Source organism: Mirounga angustirostris, unplaced genomic scaffold (genome assembly GCF_029215605.1).
Source record: "Mirounga angustirostris isolate CCGP_5_RB_7025 unplaced genomic scaffold, mMirAng1.0.hap1 SCAF_17, whole genome shotgun sequence".
Taxonomy (NCBI): domain Eukaryota; kingdom Metazoa; phylum Chordata; class Mammalia; order Carnivora; family Phocidae; genus Mirounga; species Mirounga angustirostris.
In genome coordinates this window covers 49,497,997-49,521,901 of record NW_026991725.1, presented here as the reverse complement: position 1 = coordinate 49,521,901, position 23,905 = coordinate 49,497,997, and the positions used below count along the sequence as shown (strand labels likewise).

Here is a 23,905-nt window from a genome sequence, read left to right as displayed (position 1 = left end):
GGGGAAGAATGAAGCGGGGGAAATCGGAGGGGTAGACGAACCATGAGAGACGATGGACTCTGAAAAAGAAACAGGGTTCTAGAGGGGAGGGGGGTGGGAGGATGGGTTAGCTTGGTGGTGGGTATTTAGGAGGGCACATTCTGCATGGAGCACTGGGTGTTGTGCACAAACAATGAATCATGGAACACTTCATCTAAAACTAATGTTGTAATGTAAGGGGATTAAGATAAGAATAAAAAAATTAAAAAAAAAAAAAAAAAAAAAAAAAACTGGGAGGGACACCTGGGTGGCTCAGTCCGTTAAGCGTCTGATCTGACCTCAGCTCAGGTCATGATCCCAGAGTCCTGGGATCGAGTCCCACATCGGGCTCCTTGCTCAGCAGGGAGCCTGCTTCTCCCTCTGTCTCCCTCTGCTTGTGCTCTCTCTGTCAAATAAATAAAATCTTAAAAAAAAAAAAAAACTGTGGGAGACAGACTCAGGAGAGTAGAGATGAAGATGCTCCTAGCATTGGTAATCAGGATCTCAGGCACCGCATCTCCAGGCCAGCGATGGGGATGGAAGCCCGGGGGCGGGAGGGGGGAGGGTCCACAAATGACCCCGTGTCCTCTCTCACCTCCCCCCCTCTGTGCATGCTGTTGCCTCTGCCCCCCATCTGCAGAGCACACCCCAGGGCCCAGAGGAGCTGCAGACCTCGGCTGCCCCTGCTTCCCACCTAGCGGGGAAGGGTGAAGGGCCTGGGCCCCCAGGGCAGGGGGGGCGGACCCCAGTCCTTGCTGTGGTTCATTAACGCAGTCCGACGGGATGCACAGGGACTCCATCTTCCGCATCCAGTACAACATCCGCGCCTTCATGAAGGCCAAGCACTGGGCCTGGATGAACCTGTTCTTCAAGATCAAGCCGCTCCTCAAGAGCGCGGAGGCAGAGCGAGAGATGGCCACCATGAAGGAAGACTTCGAGAGGGCCAAGGAAGAGCTGGCCAGATCTGAGGAGAAGATGGTGGCCCTGCTGCAGGAAAAGAATGACCTCCAGCTGCAGGTCCAGTCTGTAAGTACCTTACCTGTGAGGATAGAGACGAGGCGCAACGCTCAGGCCCCAGCAGGTGCGTCAAGGTAAGGGGCAGTGGTGCCACCTCGTGGGTGTTCGGAGTATTGCAGCGCAGCCCAGCCGGTCGGAAGAGGGAGGGGGTGGGGCTTGGCGGCCGCAGAGATGCTGTTGGAAGCATGTCTGCGAAGGGAATTTCGGCTCACCCTCATTTCTGTCTGTCTTCCACAGCGGAGTTAGACCTAGTTTGCTGTGGGTATGAGGGGGAATGTGTCCTCGTAATTAAAACCTGTCAGGAATGCACCAGGTCTTTAAAAAAAAAAAAAATCATGTAAATAAAAAATTAAAGTAAATCACTAAAACAATTCAAAGGAGGAATGATTTTATTTGATAAGTGTATCAATTCACAAGTTAGGGCCTTTTAAGAAACTCCCAAATGCCTTGCATACAAAGCATTTTCTCCTCCCTTTTATACTTTTCCCAATCAGTACAGTGTGGTCATTAGGAGCACTTTCCCAAGCCCAGTGGGCAAGAGGATAAGTTTTGGAACCAGATAGCTGGGTTTATGTCCCAAACTGTCCACTTGATAGCTGTGTGGCTTCAGGCAAGTTACTTAGCCTCTCTGTGCCTCGGTTTTCTCATCTGTAAAATGGGCACAGTAAAAGCACACATGTCATGGGATTGCTGGGAGAATCGGATGAGTCCATGCATGTGAAATGCTGAGCCCATAGTACGTGTTCAATTAACACTGATGCTTATTCTTATCCATAACCTTGAAATGTGGGTCCAGTTTTTACAACACTCTCGTACAAGAAGATATAGCCCAATTAGGTTTAAGAATAGAATTAGCTAATCTTGGCCTACACAAGAAACTCATTACAGAGCCTTCTGGGACATGTATCTACTTAATCACTTTATCCCTATTTTGAACTTCCTGTTCCATGGCTCGAGGAGGCAGAGCTCACAGGGAGAGACCACAATTTTCCATTGGAAGTTAAAAGGTAGTAATGTTTTGAAAATACCAGTTAGCTTGTGGTAACATCGATTAGAGGAGTCATTTTTCAGTGGGTGGTGAAAGGAAGAGTGAAATGGCCGGCTGGCTGAATTTGGGCAAATTGACAGAAGCTTCGCGAACTATATGGACTCCTTTGTTTGGAATTATTTCAGGTGAATTTCTATTAAGTGGAAGTCTTTGGTGGTTAGAGAAAGGTATACGAATAATATACAAGCGGGGTGTGTGTGTGTGTTTGTGCATGTGAGTGTGTGCGTGTGTTACCCATTCCTTGGCTCAGGTCCAGAGAGTGGGCTTCTGGAGGGCAGAGCACTCCCCATGTAAGGTTTGCTGAGAGCCTTACCGAAACACAACCATCTGGTTCTTTCAGGAAACAGAAAACCTGATCAATGCAGAGGAGCGCTGTGAAGGGCTCATCAAAAGCAAAATCCTACTAGAAGCCAAAGTCAAGGAGCTGAATGAGAGACTAGAAGAGGAAGAAGAGGTGAACTCTGACCTCGTGGCAAAGAAGAGGAGCCTGGAAGATAAATGCTCGTCTCTCAAAAGGGACATCGACGACCTGGAGCTGACCCTGATGAAAGTGGAAAAGGAGAAGCATGCCACCGAGAACAAGGTGGGCAAACTGGGGAGTCCCACGGCTTCTGGAACCATCCTTACTCCCTCTCGGTGAGGAGCACTCATTGCCTGAAGTCAGAGGCAAGAGCGAGCAGACAGGCAGTGAGGTCCCACCAAGTTCTGTCCTTCTCTGCCTTGCTCTCTGTCCCACAGGCTCTTCTCAACCCTCCTCCTGCCTGGCTGGTGGGACCCCAAACTTCCAGCCCCCAACCCATCCTGCACAAAGCAAGAGATCCTCAACAAGGGTGGCGTCCTATTCATCCTTGTTTGCACTTGGCTCAGGAAGAGCAAACCAAAATGCCTCCAGGGGCCAGGCAGATGATGAGGGAGGCAGGTGGCAAAGGAGGCAGAAAGCGGGGTGACCCCACGCACTGGCAGGGACGTGGGCAAACAGGGACCCTCGTGTGTTCCTGGCAGAGTATAGACTGACGCAGCCTTCGGGAAAGCATTGGAAATACTTGGTCAAGTTAAGGATCCTCACATTTTACAGAAATGCGTGAAAAATACAGCACTTGATTCACATAATAATGGTTGCTCATGAGGCAGAGCAAGGGATGGGGCTGCCCTGGTGTGAGATGACCCAGAGTTGGTGTGGGCTAGACTCCCGGGAATGGTGGAAAGGGACAATCAGAAGGCATGGAGACTTGGCAGAAGCCCTGACCCAGCTGCTTCCAAGGGGAAATGCAAATCCCGCATCACAAAGCTCTGGATTTTCCATGTGCAGCCAGGAGTCCAGATTTTATGTGAAATTTCACTGCTTCTTTCAATGTTGATAACTTATGCAGCAGTTGTAAACTATTATGTGAATTAAAGAAAACCTGTCCCTGGCCAGATTCAGCCCACGGGGCAGGAGTTTAGCAACCTCTGATCTGGAAGAGTGTCGTACGTAGAGCGAAGTTCGATTTAATGCTTTAAGGCTTCATGTGTGGTGTCTCCCCTCCTGCTTCCTGACAGCACAGGCTTCCCATTCTGGATGTTCTTGCATGGCACGTTGTATCTTTCCTTACTCTTCCTGCCTTATTCTAAACCCCAGTCCCCCAACCTGGAAAACACATTCCCGTGGATATGGAATGATAAAGAGAGATTGATGGGTTGCCCTTCAGAAGCATCCTATTTGCATGTATCAGGGTACTCCCTCCTAAGATATAAACCCCTCTATGAAGGAACGATGCTAACGGGGGGATTTGAGGCTCTGTGGCGGGCCAGCAAGGAAGTGAAGAGCTGGGAGGCTTCCAGTTTCAGGATGATGCAGCCAACACAGTGAACACCTGTGGGGGAGGTAGAGACGCAGTAGCCAAAAAAGAAAGGAAAAGGAAAAGGAAAGGGGAAAAAAATCAATAGCTTCTGACTGAATTGTTTGAGCACTCCATTGGTGTTGATATCTTCCCAGGTAAAGAATCTTTCTGAAGAAATGACAGCACTTGAGGAAAACATTTCCAAACTGACCAAGGGGAAGAAGTCTCTGCAGGAAGCCCATCAGCAAACACTGGATGATCTCCAGGTGGAAGAAGATAAAGTCAACGGTCTAATGAAAATAAATGTCAAGCTGGAACAGCAAACAGATGACGTAAGGATATTTTACTACTGTGTTCTAATGGCTGTTATTTGCAGAGGCAGGGGTTAAGAGGGGGGTCTAACTTCTGATTCTGAAGCCAATGAACTGAGTCTGGACCTCAGCCCCCTCCACACGAGTCTGGAATGCTGAGCGAGCCACTTAAACTCTGCAGCCTTTGTGTCTACCTTGTGAAATGGGGCTACAACCAGCTCCATTTCAGAGGGTTTCCATGGAAAGCTCAGCACGGGGGCGCCTGGGTGACTCAGTCGGTTAAGCATCTGCCTTCAGCTCAGGTCATGATCCCCGGGTCCTGGGATCGAGCCCCACGTCGGGCTCCCTGCTCAGTAGGGAGGCTTCTTCTCCCTCTCCCTCTCCCCCTGCTTGTGCTTTCTCTCAATAAATAAAATCTTGAAGGACGGAAGGAAGGAAGAAAAGAAAGAAAAAGAAAGAAAGAAGGAAGGGAAGGGAAAGGAAAGGAAGAAAGAAGGAAAGGAGAGGAGGGGAGGGGAGGGGAGGGGAGGGGAGAGGAGAGGAGAGGAGAGGAGAGGAGAGGAGAGGAGAGGAGAGGAGAGGAGAGGAGAGGAGAGGAGAGGAGAGGAAACTCAACACGTAGAGAGTGTTAGTAAAACATTAGTCCCATCATCATCATCAACATCATCGTAATTAGCATGCATTTGCAGGTCCTTGGGTTCCAAAATCTCCAATCCTGTTCTAACATTGTTAAAATTGAGTTACTTTAACATTGTTAAAAATGAGTCCCGTTTGTGGCCATGACAATTACCATTTTTCCCCCCGTCGTGTTACTTTTTTTGTTTGTTTCTGAGGTAGACTGTAGTGATTCATCAGTTGCATATATGTTCCCTGGTGAAAGAGCCAGGCCTGACATTTTCAGGCTTACTCACGATTGTGGCTAGAACTTTTCCAGATTGCATGTTTTCCTGAGGCCAGAGCAGGCGAGCTCCACCCCTACCACCCTGTTCCCCACACCCACACGTGTGCACACATTCATGGACACACACACACACAGAGTAGCCCTGATCTCCCCATCGATGCATGGTGTCAGCTGGGAGGAGTGACAGTGTGCAGTCTAGACCTTCCCGGGCTTGGCTGTAGCAGAGCCCGTCCACAGATGCCCGGCTTGTTCCCGTCTGTGCACAAGCATGCACCTATGGGCACAATGATCCTACAGGGAATGGACAGGCCAAGTGGGAATCAGCCAAAAGAGGCACCAGAAGGCTCCCGAGAGATCCAGCCCCCTGGGGTAACCTTTGCTGCAGGAGGGAAGGGTGGGGACACAGGGGGAAACTTGCTCCCTCCCCGGGCCAGAGGCCAGCAGTCACGCCCCCATGGGAGCCCAAGGAAGCCGCGGGCATGGGTGCAGCTCAAAGGGCGAGCTCCAACCTTTCTGCCCATGTCTTCCCCAGCTTGAGGGCTCCTTGGAGCAGGAGAAGAAACTGCGGGCAGACCTGGAGAGAGTAAAGAGGAAGCTGGAAAGGGACCTGAAAATGTTCCAGGAATCCATTATGGATCTAGAAAATGACAAGCAGCAAGTGGAGGAGAAATTGAAGAAGTAGATATCTCGTGTTTGACCTCTGTGTTTGAGCCCGGATGCCAACTTAGCCCTTTATAAAAGGCTTGTATTTCATGTTATTTTAAAATATATACATATACATATGTATCTATTTGCAGGAAGGAGCTTGAAATCAGTCAGTTACAAACCAAAATTGACGAGGAACAAGGGCACAGTTTACAATTACAAAAGAAGATCAAAGAGCTGCAGGTAGAAGTTTCAAAACCCTTCCTGGGGCGCCTGGGTGGCTCAGTTGGTTAAGCAACTGCCTTCGGCTCAGGTCATGATCCTGGAGTCCTGGGATCGAGTCCCACGTCGGGCTCCCTGCTCAGTGGGGAGTCTGCTTCTCCCTCTGACCCTCCCCCCTCTCATGCTTTATCTCATTCTCTCTCTCTCAAATAAATAAATAAAATCTTAAAAAAAAAAAAAAAAACCCTTCCTGACCCCAAAAACCCTTTGCAAGGGTCCCTCCTGCCCTTTTGCCTTTGTTTCTTTAGCTGCTCATTTTCTTACTGTCCTCGGAGCTGGAAACAATGTCCTGTCCTTCCCTTTATTTTTTCTGAAATTAACATTTTAATTTTGTCAGTAGCACATAGATTTCCTTGAGAATATTACAGTGTTACCAATAAGGCTAAATATGATTGATAAGCGTGCTTTGATCACCACCAATAACCCTCCCTTCTCAGAAGTCGCTCTCACTTTTAGCTGGATTGTGTATCCTACCAGATCTCTTGCTATGGGTTTATGTATGCATTTAAGACCCAAAGACGGGCACCTGGCTGGCTCAGTTGGTGGAGCCTGCTACTCTTGATCTCGGGGTTGTGAGTTCGAGCCCCATGTTGGGTGTAGAGATGACTTAAAAATGAAATCTTAAAAAGAAAAAAGACTCGGGGCGCCTGGGTGGCTCGGATGGTTGGGCGTCTGCCTTCGGCTCAGGTCATGATCCCAGGGTCCTGGGATCGAGTCCCGCATCGGGCTCTCTGCTCCTTGGGAGCCTGCTTCTCCCTCTCCTCTCTCTCTCTGTCTCTCATGAATAAATAAATAAAAATCTTTTAAAAAAGAAAAAAGACCCAAAGAAACTGTCTATGGGAAATATATATATATATACATATGATACACACATATATATGTATATGCACATATATATTAAAATATAAAGGAGCAAGAACATAAATATATGCAAGCGTATATTATATATCTTTACATTTATGTTTATGCATATAAATATGTTCATTAAATATATGTGTATTTCCTATTCTGTATACTTTATATTTTTTAGCTTCAATATGATAATACAGAGACTATGGTTCTGCAACTTGCTACTTCCATGTAACAATGCATCTTGCAGAGCTGTCCGTGGTAGACGTGGGTCAAATCTTAACTGCTCCATGAACTTCTGGAACATGGTTCCATCATGGTGGATTTGACCATTCCCCTACTGATGGACATTTAGATTGTTTCCAAGTTTATTCCTCACTAACTTAATATTATCGTATAGTCTTTTCTTTGTGGTGCCTACCCCCAGTACCTCACCCTCACCCTCCCAAAGTGGGCTCCTCTCTCCCCCCAACATTCCTGATGCGGTGACCCTTTCAGGCCCGCACAGAAGAGCTGGAGGAGGAAATCGAGGCAGAGCGGGCCTCCCGGGCCAAAGCAGAGAAGCAGCATTCTGACCTCTCCCGGGAACTGGAAGAGATCAGCGAGCACCTAGAAGAAGCCAGTGGGGCCACCTCTGCCCAGATCGAGATGAACAAGAAGCGTGAGGCTGAGTTCCAGAAAATGCGCAGGGACCTGGAGGAGGCCACCCTACAGCACGAAGCCACGGCGGCCACCCTGAGGAAGAAGCACGCGGACAGCGTGGCCGAGCTCGGGGAGCAGATAGATAACCTGCAGAGGGTCAAGCAGAAGCTGGAGAAGGAGAAGAGCGAGCTGAAGATGGAGATTGATGACATGGCCAGCAACATTGGAACTGTCTCCAAGTCGAAGGTACCTGACCCCCTGCTCTTAGCAAATGCGAGGCAGCCACGTCCACCTACCCAGGGAGCAGACGTAATTTGATGCTCCCAAACTCACTGCCTGTTCTAAACTGCAAGGCTCTCCTGCCTTCTGCTTGCTCCCAGTCCTCCCCAAATCCATTCCTCTCTTGGAGCTTGACTCAGTGACCTACTATGACTCAAGGTCTCATCATCCTTCCAGAGTTTCAGAAAGCTCTCAGAATTTTCCAATCCATCTGGCATTTTCTAGAACGGATGGATTGTACCAAAGGGCCTTGCTAGGTATGGTTGTCTACATGCCACCTCCTTAGCCCATGGTATGAATCCCTGGGAGGCATAACCAATGTGAAGTTATGCATGAGAACCGGGGTAGATCCAAGTTTTATGCCACTCGAAGCATGTAAAATTCAGGAGGGGAGGGGCTCTTTAAGAAAATGTACACAAAATTATAAATACAAAGTTAGGCATGAAAGTAAATACTCATTTAGAGTGAGAAAAAGGGGCGCCTGGGTGGCTCAGTTGGCTAAGCAACTGCCTTCGGCTCAGGTCATGATCCTGGAGTCCCGGGATCGAGTCCCGCATCGGGCTCCCTGCTCGGCAGGGAGTCTGCTTCTCCCTCTGAGCCTCCTCCCTCTCATGCTCTCTGCCTCTCATTCTCTCTCTCGCAAATAAATAAAATCTTTAAAAAAAAAAATATTATCTATAGAGTGAGAAAAAGAAGTCACAGATTACTGACACCCTGGAGACTCATACCATCTGCCAGAAATGCCTCCCTAGAAATATATTCTGCTTGCATGTAGCTTTCCTTCTCCACCTGGAACCTTCTACAACTACCTGCATGATCTAGGGCCCATGCAAGTGAAGGTCATGAAGCTCAAACCTCACCAGCTTGCTGGTAAACCCACACCTGTGTATGACTTCAAGGCAAAGGCTTCCTCAGAGAGCGACAATGTGCTCCTAGATTCATGGGGCCTCTTGCTGTCTGGACACCCACAGCCTGGGCTTTCTCTTTATTTCTTCCTCAGTGCCTGACTGCCACTCCTTCTTTCTCTCTTGCCAGCTTCCCCATTTTTCTGCCCTTCTTGGCTTTTTCCTCCCTCTAAGAAGTTATGTCTGTATGTATTCTCTGTCTCTGTCTTTGTCTCTCTCCCCTGTAGCACCCAGGCCAGGTTGCAGAGTTGTCTGGATTGGAAGAGATGACAGCACCTCCTTACCATCTCCCTTCCTCCATCACTTCATGCTCTCTGTTCTCAATTTTAGAATCCAGTGGAAGAAATACCTTATATTGCTTTATATATTTTAAGTTATTGTATCTTTTGATTTTTCTCCTTGTGAGTTGCTGTCTCTTTTTCAACTACCCTAGATAAAATTATTTTATGTTCATATGTCATTTTCTCAAAGATATCCTAAGCCCCTGGAGACCTTCCTTTGAATCTAATATCCCTGCCTCTTCTGCCACCATCTTATACGTCCCAGTCTGAGGAAAAATATATGTTCAACATACTTGTTTTATGATATATGAGGTAGAAGGAGGAACTCTACAATATATGCAAGGTTTTTAAACAAACTTCACAAAAATATGGGCCAACTAGAGGCTGGGGGAGTGACTCCCTCCGTGCCACCTCCAACATAGGGAATCTTTTGTATTATCAAATGAAATGTGCAACAGCGTCACCTGAATAGACTGCTTGCAAACAAAAAAAAAAAAGTAATATTATTCACATGGCAACAGAATTACTTATATTACAAGAGGATCCTGGGATTCCTTTGAGTAGCATCTTCTCAAAGGGTTTTTTACAAACCAGTCAATTATCTACCTAAGATAAGTAGATAAGTAGATAGTTGAAAGCTGTTGCTTCAACCTCTTGGTGACTAAGCAGTCATCACAAATTAAAACTAAAGCAAATCTGAAGTGATTATAATTTTTTAAACTGACATGTATGTATTCTGCATTTTTATTTTTATTTGACCTGACAAGAAGCTAAACTATCCAACTTCCCAGTTCAGTACTGGACACCAGAAACCCATTTTTTCCATTCATGTTGACTTTTTTTTTTTAAGAGTATAACATGGAAAGAATGTGCCGGACTGTGGAAGACCAATTTAATGAGATAAAAGCCAAGGATGACCAACAGACTCAATTAGTCCATGATCTGAACATGCAGAAGGCAAGACTGCAGACCCAAAATGGTAAGGAGGGGCTGGGTTTCAGAAGCTACAGGCTATGGGTCAGCAATGGTCAGCAACACTCATACATCTGTTTGGTAGGGGAGCTGAGCCACCAACTGGAAGAGAAGGAGTCGCTGATTTCACAGCTAACCAAAGGCAAGCAGGCCCTCACCCAGCAGCTGGAGGAGCTTAAGAGGCAACTGGAAGAAGAAACCAAGGTAAGAATGCCTCTTTCTGGAATGGCAGAGTCAGAACCTGAGAAGCCACGAAAACTGGTTGGAGGTAGGGCTGCCGCATGAAGTCTGATACTTCTCCTCTCTGCTGTGTTTGAGGGTAGGAACCTGTTCTTTGAGGTCACAGGGCTTTGGCGTTGGATCTCCTTCCTCTGGGCTCCTCTGTCCCTCAACAGGGTGGTCTGATAAACACCCCTCACCAGCCAGGGCATCCCCTCCCGCCACTGCACCAGCTTGACCATCTCTGCCTCTGTGTATTCTTTCACTCTGCTCAGCCATTCAGCCTGGCCCCCCGAGATGCCCTCCTCTTTCTTCCTCCTCACTCACGTGTCACCTGCCACAACACCCGATTTTAAGTTCTCCTCCTCCGAAAAGACTGCATGGCTTTAGGGACACACTTGGGACATATGCATAAACATGAACCTCATCATCGTGTTCTTGACTTCCATATCTAGATATTTATGCTCATCATGCCCATCTCCCCGCTGACCTGTAAACTCCTCCTAGGCAAGAATGATTGTTCCCTACTGCTAAACAGTAGAACAGTGCACACAGCAGGTGCCTCATAAATGCTGTCAATGTGCGTTCAAGCATTAGAATAGGAATCCAGAAGTCCACCAAAACTGCATTCTGGGATTTTGAGGTTGCCGTGCACCAGCTAAGGCTTACAAGGCAATCTTCTGGAATTTTCCTGAACCCTACTTACTTCTTCTAAAAACAAAACCAAGCACTTTATTAGTCTCCCATCTTTCCGCTCTATGGTAAGGGTCTTCGGTGGACTGGGGTGGGGGTTGTGATAAGAACCAGAGTCGGAACGAGCAGTGAGAAGATCCATTTCAGGAAGGAGGCTGTCCTCTGGCCAGGATACAGTAGCAACTGAGTTCTCTTTCTTGGGTTAAGTTTTGCTGTGTTTTTAAAAAACAAAACAAAAACAGAAATGTACACATGACTGTGCTAGGTCAACAAAACTCTTTCTTTGATGGTGGCCTCAGAAAGTGTTTTGTGGGGTGCCTGGCTGGCTCAGTCGGTAGAGCATACGACTCTTGATCTCAGGGTTGTGAGTTCGAGCCCCATGTTGGGTGTAGAGATTACATAAAATCTTAAAAAAAAGTTTCGTGACCATCAAGATGAGAGCTAAATTGTCCTTCTGACCAGGCGGGAATGAGTGAGGGAGGCCTCTGGGCACATCCTCCCCTGCCCAGGAAGAGGTACCAGAGCCATAGAAACAGAACAACTCACATCAGAGTTCCCCAGAGTGTGGGGACACAGCCCCTGATGACACCAAAGAATACCTTTTTGGGTTTTTTTCACGGTGACAGCTTTCCATAGCATTGCATCACATAGCGAGAAAACGATCCCCTTCTTAATTCTGTTTTGATTCTTCTGCTTACATAAGGGAAAGAGCTCGATTTGGATACCATCTCTCTAGGGCATGCTCATTTTCCTTATTAAGGCGTAGAGCGAGTGGGCTTCAGGCACAGAGCCACACGGCAAGCACCTGGCTGGAAGGTGATCGATAACATTGCTTTACATTCATTCTTACGGTTCCCTTCTGTTTGTGGCGAATGTTAGTGTTTTTCTATTTAATGTAGTTTAATAGTTTACTTTTATTGAAATACAGTAAGGGAGTCCACTTGACAAAAATTAAATATATAAACAGGACATACGTGGATGTGGCAAAAGTTTGCAAAGGCAGCTTGGGAACAGCTCACGTTGGGAGATGCCAGTTTAGAGGAAAATACCTTAGCTTGGAAAATGGCCAAACGTCTTTGCAGTCTGTCACCACCGTCCTTCCACAGGCCAAGAACGCCCTGGCCCACGCCCTGCAGTCCTCCCGCCACGACTGTGACCTGCTGCGGGAACAGTATGAGGAGGAGCAGGAATCCAAGGCCGAGCTGCAGAGGGCGCTGTCCAAGGCCAACAGCGAGGTGGCCCAGTGGAGGACCAAATACGAGACGGACGCCATCCAGCACACGGAGGACCTGGAGGAGGCCAAGTATGGGCTCACCAGTGACAGCAAGAGAGGTGACCCCAAGATACTTCACAGTGAAGGGACAGAAAATTCTTCCTGCCTTGAGAGACTCTTTCTTCCAATCCAGGCCCTTGAATTTTGTTAAGCATTCAGATAGGGCGTCCCTGTCCTTCCCCAGGGACTGTCTTTTCCGCCCGGTTCCCTTGGTGGCTTCTTGGTGACCTGCTTTGCCGCCAAGCACTTTGGGATTCTTCAGATGATACCTAGACACTGCCCATGCATCCCATTCTATGTCTTGGTCTTACCCAGTCCCAGCCCCAAATAGACTGTTCATCCTCATCTGATCTGACAGTCATTTCTGAAATAGTCCACCTTTACCAAAAACAAAACAAAACAAAACAAAAAAATCTGGTTCTCTTAGGAAAACACTGGCCCAGAGGCTCCAGGAAGCAGAAGAAAACACAGAGGCAGGGAGCTCCAAGTGTGCCTCCTTGGAGAAAACCAAGCAGAGGCTCCAGGGGGAAGTAGATGAGCTGATGCTGGACTCAGAACTCACCAACACGGCCCGCGCCATCCTGGACAGGAAGCAGAGGGATTTTGATAAGGTCTGCCCCCAAAGAGCCACGGCCTCTCACCCTGGGATGTTGGAGAGGCACGGCAGTTGGGAGGTCCGCCGAGCATCAAGTCATAGTGTGGGCGGCTGGGCTTTGCAATGTCTCTTTGCTTTTGTGACAGTCCCTCCAAAGTGAATTTGTAGTCCAAGCTAATTCAGATTACTCTGAGATCCAAATACCTTTAAGAAGACAGTGGATGGCCCATAGGAACATCAGAGTCTGGAGCCTGTGATCTAGAATGGGGCCTACCCTGTTTCTTGGGTCCCCGGGATATAAGGGTAAAACCTTGGTGTTGCTGACGGACAGCCCTTGTTTTCGTGGGCTCTCCCAGGTGCCCTGGTCCTTCCTGCTGTTCACGTGTCCCTGTGTTATCTCCCAGGTCCTTGCAGAGTGGAAGCAAAAGCTGGATGAGAGTCAGGCTGAGTTGGAAGCTGCTCAGAAAGGATCCAGGTCGCTTAGTACTGAAATCTTCAAGATGCAGAATGCCTATGAGGAGGTGGTGGACCAGCTGGAGACGCTGAGGCGGGAGAATAAAAATCTGCAAGGTGAGCTTTCCCCTCCACCCATCCCAGGTGAGCACCTGTACCCCTTCTTGCCCCCTTCTTCCCACTGCCCCACAGAATCCTCCCATCTGCTCCGTTGACCCTGGAGCTCAGCCCTGCTGATAACACAGACACAGTCATAGTAAAGTGTCATTCTGGAACACGAAGGGCAAAAGGTGAGTCGCTAAACTCACCTCTTCTTAGAGAACAGGATCGTTTGTGGATTCTGTCTGTACGTGGCTTTGTGTCCTTGGGCATGTCGCTAAATCCCTTAGGACCTCAGACTCCAGATCTGCAAAATCAGACCAGACCCGATACCCCCTAAAGCCCCTTCCAGTCCCGAAAGGGTATGATTCTATATTCTATGCGTTGTCTCCAGAATTTTCTTCCCCGGCCCTCACCACACCCGTTTTATATACTTTGTGAAGTTTTAGCGTTCTTGCCACTCCACTCTCTGCATCGTTCAGGTGAGGCAACACACCTGTGTCGTGCCGAGACCTCACCCGAAGGGCTCTGCCGTATTCTCTCCTACATAAATGTAAATGAATCACCAGTCCCCAAGTTGCCAGGCAGGATGCCTCTGCTGTCAACTAGAGCCCCATCAAACAAGCTAAATCGAGCCTGTCCTTTGCAGAAGAGATCTCCGACTTAACCGAGCAGATTGCAGAAACTGGCAAGAACCTTCAGGAAGTGGAAAAGACCAAGAAGCAGGTGGAGCAGGAAAAGTCAGACCTCCAGGCTGCCCTAGAAGAGGCGGAGGCAAGTGTCTGGGAAGGTCAGGAGGGCAGGACACCGAAGGAGGGGGGACTAGACCAGACCTTCGGGGCTGCTTCCTGCCAGGAGGTGCCGAGGAGGCTCCATGGGGAAGAACATCCAGCCGTCCTTGGGGAAACAGCTGTGCTGTGCTTCATCTCCTGGGTGTCCTCTAGTTCATCACATTTCCCCTTTGGAAAATATATAAATGCATTCGTGATGTCCTCGATGTCTTCCTCCTGGGAAGCAAGAAATCAATCAGCAGGCATCCTGAGAGCTGGCTCAGAATTCCTCGGCCCTAACAGAGTCAGACGCCAGATGGTCTATGGCCACTGGGATTTCTGTAAAGTCAAAATAGGCCCAGTGTCCTGTGTGTGGCCAGCACAGGGCGGATGGTAGAGCTGTTTCTAGGGAAATTTGCATAATGCAGGATAAGGGGAGAGCGATTACCCTGTCATTTCAGGCAATAGGGTGGCTCCTGAGCCATGGTCCCTGTTAAAATAGACACACCCAATAAAGGTTTTACTAATTCAAAAAGGTGCTCTGTCCCTCTCCAGACATAAAATTGTTAATAACAGATACAAAGCTTTAGTCCCAGGTTCATTACTGGGAGGGACATTTGGGGGTCACATTATTTGACCTCTACTCATCTGTAGAATGGGTAGAATAATACTCATTTGATCATAACAGTGAAGAAAATACCCGTTCAGGAAGGGGGGCTGCCCATGATCCCCCCTCTGCTTTGATCAGGGTTCCTTGGAACATGAAGAGAGCAAGATCTTGCATGTCCAGCTGGAGTTGAGCCAGGTGAAATCCGAGCTTGACCGCAAGGTCACTGAGAAGGATGAAGAAATCAATCAGCTGAAAAGAAATAGCCAGCGGGCAACAGAGGCCATGCAGAGCATGCTGGATGCTGAGATCCGGAGCCGGAAGGATGCCCTGAGGCTGAAGAAGAAGATAGAGGGAGACCTCAACGAGATGGAGATCCAGCTGGGCCATTCCAGCTGCCAGGTGGCAGAGACCCAGAAACACCTGCGCACCGTGCAGGGCCAGCTCAAGGTGAGCGCGCAGGCTTTGGTGGACCTGGCCGGCGCTCAGCCTGTCCCAGGCTCTGGCCTCACATCTGGCTTTCCCTGCGGGACTCCCAGCTGCACCTGGATGACGCCCTGAGGAGCAACGAGGACCTCAAGGAGCAGCTAGCCATCGTGGAGCGCAGGAATGGGCTCTTGCTGGAGGAGTTGGAGGAGATGAAGGTGGCCTTGGAGCAGAGGGAGCGGACCCGCAGGCTGTCGGAGCAGGAACTGTTGGACGCCAGCGACTGCGTGCAGTTCCTCCACGCCCAGGTGCATCCCTCCTCCCTCCACTCGGGGCCCACCCTGGGGGCAGGCAGGACCCACACGGCAGAAGGGAGCACCCATCCTTCCTCCCAGACTGTTGCATTAAGCTTAGCTCTTGCAGGGAGGCTGGCTGGCACAGTAGAGCACGGGACTCTCAGTCTCAGGGTTGGGAGTTCGAGCCCCACTTGGGGTGTAGCGATGACTTAAAATCTTTAAAAAAAAAAAAAAAAAAACTTAGTTCTTGGAATAACGATGCTCCAGATGGACAGATTTCTGAGCTTTCTTTAATCTGAAGATAAAAGGTCGTGCATGTTGTGGGAACATCAGAGAAAGGAAGGATGAATTATTGCATCAAGGTGCTGGAGAAGGCTTCACGGAGGAAGCAACATCTAAGCTACAATCATAGAAAATTAGAATTGTCTTTCAAAATAATTATTTTTATTACCTTTATGAAAGTTTTTGTTTGTTTTTTAAGGAGATAGAAGTTTACTGAATACACCACAAGGGAGCAGTGAGCAGGACAACAGAAGACAGGCTGTCTGCCACCTTTATAAAAGTTTTATAAAAACAATTCTTTTTTTTTTAAGATTTTTTATTTATTTATTTGACAGAGAGAGCGAGAGCAGGAGCACAAGCAGGGGGAGTGGGAGAGGGAGAAGCAGGCTTCCCTTGGAGCAGGGAGCCCGATGTGGGGCTCGATCCCAGGACCCTGGGATCATGACCTGAGTGGAAGGCAGATGCTTAACCATCTGAGCCACCCAGGTGCCCCTATAAAAACAATTCTTTGTTACAAAATATAGAGCATACAAGCAAACAAATAGAAGAAAAATACCAGCCACAGTGTTACCACTTTGAGATCTTTCATTCCAAGCTGTCGAGGTCTACCATTATCATACTTTTGTAGAAATGTGATCAATGTTTTTGCAACTTATTTTCATTTTAACAACACGTCATGTACATATTTCCACACCTTTAAATAATCTTCTATGACTATTTTTTTTAAAAGATTTATTTATTTGGGTGCCTGGGTGGCTCAGTTGGTTAAACGACTGCCTTAGGCTCAGGTCATGATCCTGGAGTCCCTGGATCGAGTCCCGCATAGGGCTCCCTGCTTGGCGGGGAGTCTGCTTCTCCCTCTGACCCTCCCCCCTCTCATGAGCTCTCTCTCTCTCTCATTCTCTCTGTCTCAAATAAATAAATAAAATCTTTAAAAAAAAAAGATTTATTTATTTATTTGAAAGAGAGAACACATGCTTGCACTGTGGGGGAAGGGACAGAAATCTTCAAGTGGACTCCCTGCCGAGGGAGGACCCCCCCTCCCCCGTGCAGGTCTCGATCTCATGACCCTGAGATCATGACCTGAGCTGAAACCAAGAGTCAGACGCTTAACCGAATGAGCCACCCAGGCGCCCCCCACCATTACTATTTTCAGTGGCAGAAAAGTGGTCTGTTACAGTAGGGTGATATGGCACTTTTATTTAATCGATCCTCCACGGCTGGATGTTTTAATTATTCCCAATAAAATTTTTACCATTAGAAAATTTTCTTTGATGAACTTAGTTATAATTAAATTTTCACATTTTCCCATTATTCTTATTTCCTTAATATTCCCAGAAGTAAATAGATTGCTGGAAGCAGAATTTCATGGTCCAAACAATAAAGACATTTGCAACATATTGTAAATCAGCCTTCACAAGGTGGTCTCCATTTTTATTCTCATTGGGAAACTATGTAAGCGCTCTTGCCTCTAAATTCTCAAAGACCCCAGTTACACATCTTTTAATCCTCACCAACTTTATGGTTGGAAAACACCTCACCTTTATAATTTTGATTTTCTTGGGGTGCCTGGCTGGCTCAGTGGGTAGAGCATCCAATTCAACTCTTGATCTCAGGGTCATGAGTTCAAGCCCCATGTTGGGCGTGGAGCCTACTTAAAAAAATAAAATACAACAAAGTTTTGATTACTAATGAATAATTATTTCTTCTGGTGCGTTCCACCTATCTGTACTTTGTGCCCTGTTTTCTTGCATGATTTGCCTTTTTTAGATGTTAAGGAAGAGAATGTTTTTTTCAGCAACATACATTGCGAGTGTTTTGCACTTTTTCACAACCCTTACAATTCTATTTATGGTGTGTTTTGACCATTGGAACTATTTCTCATTTTATATACTATGTCTACCTATCCTTTGCTTGCTCTGACACCTTTTACTGAGTAATCTCTTCTTCCTCAAATATATGAAAATCTACCATTATCAGTTACTCAACTGATGTGCAGTTCTTGGGTCTGTTTGAGGACCTTCTGTTTGGTCAAGAATGAAATAGTATCTAGCAGATCCCCAGGTGAAAAATAAGAAACATGATCGTGATTGATTTCCTTCTGCATGCAACTTTCTCCCCCTCGATTGTTCCAAGCGTCCAAAGATAACCTACACCTCTGGCATCTAATTTTTCCTATAGAACACAAGCCTGATAAATACCAAGAAAAAATTGGAAGCAGATATAGCCCAGTGCCAGGCAGAGGTGGAGAACTCCATCCAGGAGTCCAGAAACGCGGAGGAGAAGGCCAAGAAGGCCATCACAGATGTGAGCTCTGTTCCTTCTTTTCAGAGCCAGTGTTTGGAGATAGGGATGGGGCTTCTAGGTGGGGACAAGGCAAGTAGGCTTTGTCTCCTGCTGACCTACAGTCGGTCGTGCTGGCTTCCTAGGGAGAGGGAGGTAGATGAAGCCTCAGCCAAAACCAACTGGGGAGGAGATGCATCACCAGTCATGGTGGAACGAGGGAGGCAGGATCAGCATGCACAGCACTGATTTTGACAACATCCTCTGTATACTCCCGGTCGGGATGCCAGTGGCCCACTATTACTTTCTATGAACTTCATCAGGCAGCCATGATGGCCGAGGAGCTGAAGAAGGCGCAGGACACCAGCACCCACCTGGAGCGCATGAAGAAGAACCTGGAGCAGACGGTGAAGGACCTGCAGCACCGTCTGGATGAGGCTGAGCAGCTGGCCCTGAAGGGTGGGAAGAAGCAGATTCAGAAACTGGAGAACCAGGTAGGGTGGCTCGAGAAGATGCTGGCTCTCAAGGTGATACCCGGTTCAGCCATCCAGGGCAGAGCCACAGTCCAGAAACAAGGTTGCAGGAAAGTGGGCATGGATGGAGTGCATGCAAGTTTGGTCTGCGGACTACTTGCAGAGCTCTCTGTGAGCTGATATGCCCACCTGTTTCTCTTTCACTGGTTCCTACACCCCAACACACACACACACACACACACACACGCGCGCGCTTTACAACACTCATGCCTCACGGAGCTGCAGAATGAAGACACTTGCAAATGTTCACATCCTGTTTTTATAGGAATTTAGTTCCTTGTAAGTGAAGGGAAATGTAAATTACATTCATAACATTACATAGTTGGTGTAAGTTACATTTTGGACCAGCCTCCACTCTGGTGAACAATGGCCCATCCTACCTAAAGTCTAGAGTCTCTCCTCACCTCCCACCCCCGGCTCCCATTCGTCTCAGATTTCTCAGTCTCTGAACACAGTCAGGCCATAATGCTGGTAAGCTGCTCGCTCACTCCGTCCTACACGGCAGATGACCGGCGCTTCCTCTGGGCCAAAGCCCCAGGAAAATGCTACCCCCTGCGCAGAGGCAATCCTGCTTTTTCTGTATCTGGGAGCTTATTTATATTTGCTTTTGTTTCTTTGCTAATGGATCCCTTTGTTGCTTGAACCCTTTGCTTTTCCCTTTAGACCCGTGATGGTTTATTTCCTTTGTTTTGCAAATGGACTCCATTACCAGTTGATGTTATGGAAAAGGGCTGTGAGGGGGAGCTTGTTAGAACGTCTTTGTTGTCCCGGGAGGGAGGAAATGGTGGAGTGGGAGAAGGGGGTGAGGGGCAGGCAAAGAGAAGGGGGTGACCTCTCCCAGCAGGGAGGCACCCCACATGCACTCAGGCTTCAGGCCAGCCTCCCAAGGATGTGGTCACCAGCACATGTACACCATGAATGGGAACGAATTTTTTTTCCCCCGCGAAAAACAGCAAGGCTATAGGCATGTAACAAAAGTCAACACCGGGGAAGTCACAGCTTCTTCCCCCCAAATTCTTTAAATGCCTACTTTTATTCTTCCCAGTCATCCTCTATTGCATGAGTTTAAGCCTGTCCTCACGGATCCCTCCACTGAGGGAGGGATTAGAGCCCACGCCTCCCTCCGAGATTCTTTGATTCCTGGGCCAGCCAGGCCCCCTCATCACATGGGGGGCACTTCGACTGGCCTCCAGGCCCAGCTGCCCCATTATCTTTATTTCCACGAACCCCACAGAGGCCACAAGAGCATTGGTAAACAGCTTCCCAGGGCTTGTGGGGTGGCGGGGAGTTGGGGCGGGGCGGTGAGGATCACTTTTGGAATAGCACCCAGCGTTAACCTGGGCCACTGGCGGATTCCAAGGCTGATTTGTTGAGTCCACAAGCCCAGAGCTGCCCGTGTCTGTGGCCAATGGGATTCCCCGTGGCTCTCTCTGGACTGTGGTATTGGGGCCACAGTTAGTGACCTATGTCCTCGGTGGATGTCCTGTCCCCTCCAGACTTCAGGAAAGCCAGAAGCAGCTGTGAAATGACCACCACCGGCGGGGTGCTTTATCATTTAAGACATATTTGCACAGGCGTTAATTTGACCCCCACGTTCGAGGCAGGTAGAGCAGGAATTCCAGTCTCCACCCTAAACATATAGAAACTCGCCATGGGTGTGCTTTGAATCAGTCAGCTCGCCCCGGGGCTTGAACACACCTTGACCATTCGTGGCCCAGGCTCTCTCCCTGACCCCCTGCGGCCTCATTTGACCAGAAATCAGGCCTCCTGAAACTCTCACACAGACTTCACCTGCAGGGATGAGTCGGGGCTGAAGCCCAGGCCTTGCCAAGCGGCTGACCCCAGAGTTAGAGGCGTCCGAGCCCGAGCCCGGCCTGGTGGCCCCGCTGTGGGCACCAAGGGCTGCATCTTGTTCTCATTTGCACGAGGCCACCGCACCAACAGTGGTGGCCCTGTGATCACAAGTAGTTCCTGAACCGTAGGAGGAGACATTTTTACAAACTGTAATAAGGGGATCCCGAGTTCATGCTAAGATGACCGACCAACGAGTCCGCGGGAGAAACCTGGCCACTCTGACCTCGACGCTGGGCTCTCTCCCCCCAAAACCCAGGTGCAGGAGTTGGAAAGCGAGCTGGATGCTGAGCAGAAGAGGGGGGCCGAAGCTCTGAAGGGGGCCCACAAATATGAACGCAAAGTCAAGGAGCTGACGTACCAGGTAGGCATCTTCAAAGCCTCAGTGAGCGCTGGGTTGCTCCAACCCCAGCAGAAGCTGCGGTGGCAAGGTGCTATGTTTGCAGGCAGAGGAGGATCGCAAGAACATCCTCAGACTCCAGGACCTGGTGGACAAGCTGCAGTCCGAAGTGAAGGCTTACAGGAGGCAGGCTGAGGAGGCTGTGAGTAGGGGGTGGTCCCCGGAAGCCCACGCCCAGGGACCCCCAGCCCTCAGCAGGAGTCTGTCCCGTCACAGGCCCAGGTTTTCATTTGCAGGCTACAAAGTCAGGGACGCCTGCCCTCCTCCCTCCCCTGCTCTGTGTTAAACAAGCCTGCCCACCCCCCAACTGCACTTCCTTGGTGCCTTCTGCTTCACCTCATGTGGCTGGCCCCCTCACTTTATCCCCCGCCCCCAGAACATTCTAGCCCACCCTGTGAGCCCCACCTCACCCTGATGCCCCAGCCAGCTCAGCCCACCCCACCAGCCCTCCCTGCGCCGGCAACCCGGCCTTAGACGACGCCCCGTCCTGGTTCACAGCATCCCACCTTGCCCTGTCCCTTGTCCCCATGGCCTCCTCCTTCCCACTCTCCCTAACCGCCTCCGTCCCATTCATTCTTCCTGACCTGCCCTTGATCAAATAGACCTCCGGGATATTATTACTAGCAGGAAGCTGGGCTGGGGCAGCAAGGGGTGGGGAGGACTTCTGTTTCAGAAAAGAAATAGTTTGGGAAACTCTAGGTTAAACCAAGTTGAGTGGTAGCTTTCGAGGATTTCTCAGATTTTGTCGGTGACGTGTAATGAATGCACTCTTCAAAGTGGACGAGCCATTCCAGAATGCAGCTTTCCCCCCCACACACAAACCAGAGTGGAACTTGGAGCCTTTTTATTGTATGCAGAACAGCCCACAGGACTGGTGTTCTGAGGAACAAAATTTGGGGGACTTTGCAGTTGATAAATGACTGAGCATATGGCTTCTCTCCTTGTCTTGTTTCCCTCCCTGCTCAGGGGCTGGTGGTTCCGCCTTGACCACAGGGAAGCAGATCTGAGCTGGTTAATTGGAGGGGGAGGGATCTGTGCCCATTGGATGAGCAAGGTCACAGCAGGACTGCCTGGGAGGGAGGGTGCCCAGGAGGCCACCTTCTTCAAGAACCTTCGGATTGCCCTCCCAAGACGTAGACAGTGGCCTGGCCACCAGGCAGACAATCCCAGGGCAAGGGGGATTGGGCCACTGGCCTCTGACCCTCCAGGTGCCTTGGGAGGACTGAGGACTTGGGTCCCAGCCAAAGAGCCCCAGCAGGGGGGCTTCCTCAGGCTCTTGCCTGAGGCTCTTGCCCCTCCATCTCGCATTCAGGAAGAGCATATTCATGCAGCTGTCCAAGTGCTGGAGGGTCCAGCACGAGCTGGAGGAGGCAGAGCAGAGAGCGGACATTGCCGAGTCCCAGGTCAACAAGCTGCGGGCCAAGAGCCGAGATGTGGGGGGCCAGGTGAGAGCAGACAGCTTCCCCAGAGCACCCAAGGGGAGTGTGGAGGGTGTCTCTTGGTGCCTCTTTCCTGCTGCTGGCCATGCACTCACAGACGCCACCCTTTCAGCCAGGCCCCTGCTGGTTCCAGAATCATGGGGCAATGAGCAGCAGGGGACAGGGGGCCACACGCCTTGTCACCCCCATCCCTCCCTGTCCTAAGTGGTGCTGCCCAGGAAGCCCTTGTTTTTTGGGGGACTCGTCCCTCTTCAGGGGCCCCACAGCTTTGTTTTTACAATGTGCAAGGGCAGACAATGCCATCCCTCAATATTTTTTCTGGAAGTTAGCCTTTCCAAGCTCTCCACGCGAAAGCAGTACTTAGCCTTGCCTTGGGTTTGACTCATTTCCCAATTGTTTTTCTGCCACAGAAGCTGGAAGAATGAGGCCTTCCTGATGCCCGTTGCCATGCGACACGCCGGTAGAGGGGAGGGAGGATGTTGGGAGAAATAAAGTCTCCTCACTCCTCGTCTCTCTGGCTCTGCGTGTTCATAATCACCGTCCATCCTGCTTGCTCGGGGTACTTGGAGAGGCTTGCCCTATCTGCTATACATATAAAGAAATAAGGGATGTGAGAGTGGGCCCTCTGACTCCAAGCAGGAAAGGTGGAGAGCCAACTCACCCCCAAGTAAATCACTGGCTTCCTTCGCACTCAAGTCAAGTCCCTTGCAGATAATTAGAGCACATTTTCCTCCTCAGAACGTGGAATTGTTTCAAATTCACTTCCCCAGTTTCTCTCTCAACTTTCAGACAGGGAGGGCGCCTGGGTGGCTTAGTTGGTTAAGCGACTGCCTTCAGCTCAGGTCATGATCCCAGAGTCCTGGGATCGAGTCCCGCATCGGGCTCCCTGCTCTGTGGGGAGCCTGCTTCTCCCTCTCCCACTCCCCCTGCTTGTGTTCCCTCTTTCGCTGTGTCTCTCTCTGTCAAATAAATAAAATCTTTAAAAAAAAAAAAAAAAAACAGGGAAACTGGGCCCAAGTAGATTAAGCCCTCTGACTGCAGTTACCCGAGGTAGGGTGGAGACGAGACGCCCAGGGTCCCAGACTCCCAGGGAGTGCTTTCTGCTAAGAAGTTCTGCTTTTCCATCCCTTCCTTCTTAGGGGCTGTGTTTTCATCCACTGCTCCCCATGACATCTGAGCAGGGAGTAGATGTGCCCCAACTCATTCCCTCCTGGGAAACACTGGGTAGGGGCTGGCCTGCCTTCTCCTTCCAGCCGTGTTCACTCCCCTCCACCGGCACGGATCCCTCCTACAGTGCCCAGAGCCAAAATGTGAAGGGAGCAGGTGGGCCCCGAGAGCCATTCACTTCCAGAATCCAGGCTGAGAGAAGCCCCTGCTGGTTTGGGGGCTCACTCCTGGATCCTCATCAGATTGTGTTGATTTGCTTACACGGAAGGGATAAGGATGTAGTGGAATGGGATAAGGACAGGATTAGGAGCTGAGACTAAATTTGAGCCTCGGCCTGATCACTTCATAGCTGTAAATGCCTGGCCTTGGGTTGGCTTTGGGTTGGCCACACATTCTCTGAACCTGACTTGCCTCAGTGGTCATGCTGACTGAGGGCTTGTGCTTGGGTTCTGACAAACCTGGATGGAATCCCAGTGCTGTCACATGCCAACTGCGTGGCCTTGGGCAAGTCAGTCTTCTCTCTGAGCCCCATTTTCCTTATTCTGTAGG

At 49.4% G+C, this 23,905-nt stretch overlaps 1 protein-coding gene across 1 annotated transcript in view; it reads left to right on the top strand.

The window, feature by feature from the left end:
• The window catches only part of MYH13 (myosin heavy chain 13), a 57,613-nt gene extending 34,466 nt beyond the window's left edge, over positions 1-23,147 (top strand). The window contains 20 exon segments of the mRNA XM_064583353.1: positions 810-1,044; positions 2,424-2,666; positions 4,059-4,235; positions 5,648-5,793; positions 5,913-6,003; positions 7,390-7,779; positions 9,851-9,977; positions 10,056-10,174; positions 11,989-12,185; positions 12,583-12,766; positions 13,155-13,320; positions 13,952-14,076; positions 14,821-15,128; positions 15,209-15,413; positions 17,865-17,990; positions 18,290-18,460; positions 20,610-20,714; positions 20,797-20,903; positions 22,063-22,195; positions 22,600-23,147. Of these exon segments, the coding sequence (XP_064439423.1) occupies positions 810-1,044; positions 2,424-2,666; positions 4,059-4,235; positions 5,648-5,793; positions 5,913-6,003; positions 7,390-7,779; positions 9,851-9,977; positions 10,056-10,174; positions 11,989-12,185; positions 12,583-12,766; positions 13,155-13,320; positions 13,952-14,076; positions 14,821-15,128; positions 15,209-15,413; positions 17,865-17,990; positions 18,290-18,460; positions 20,610-20,714; positions 20,797-20,903; positions 22,063-22,195; positions 22,600-22,614 (3,370 nt within the window). The 3' untranslated portion in view covers positions 22,615-23,147.
• The last annotated feature ends 758 nt before the right edge of the window (positions 23,148-23,905 follow it).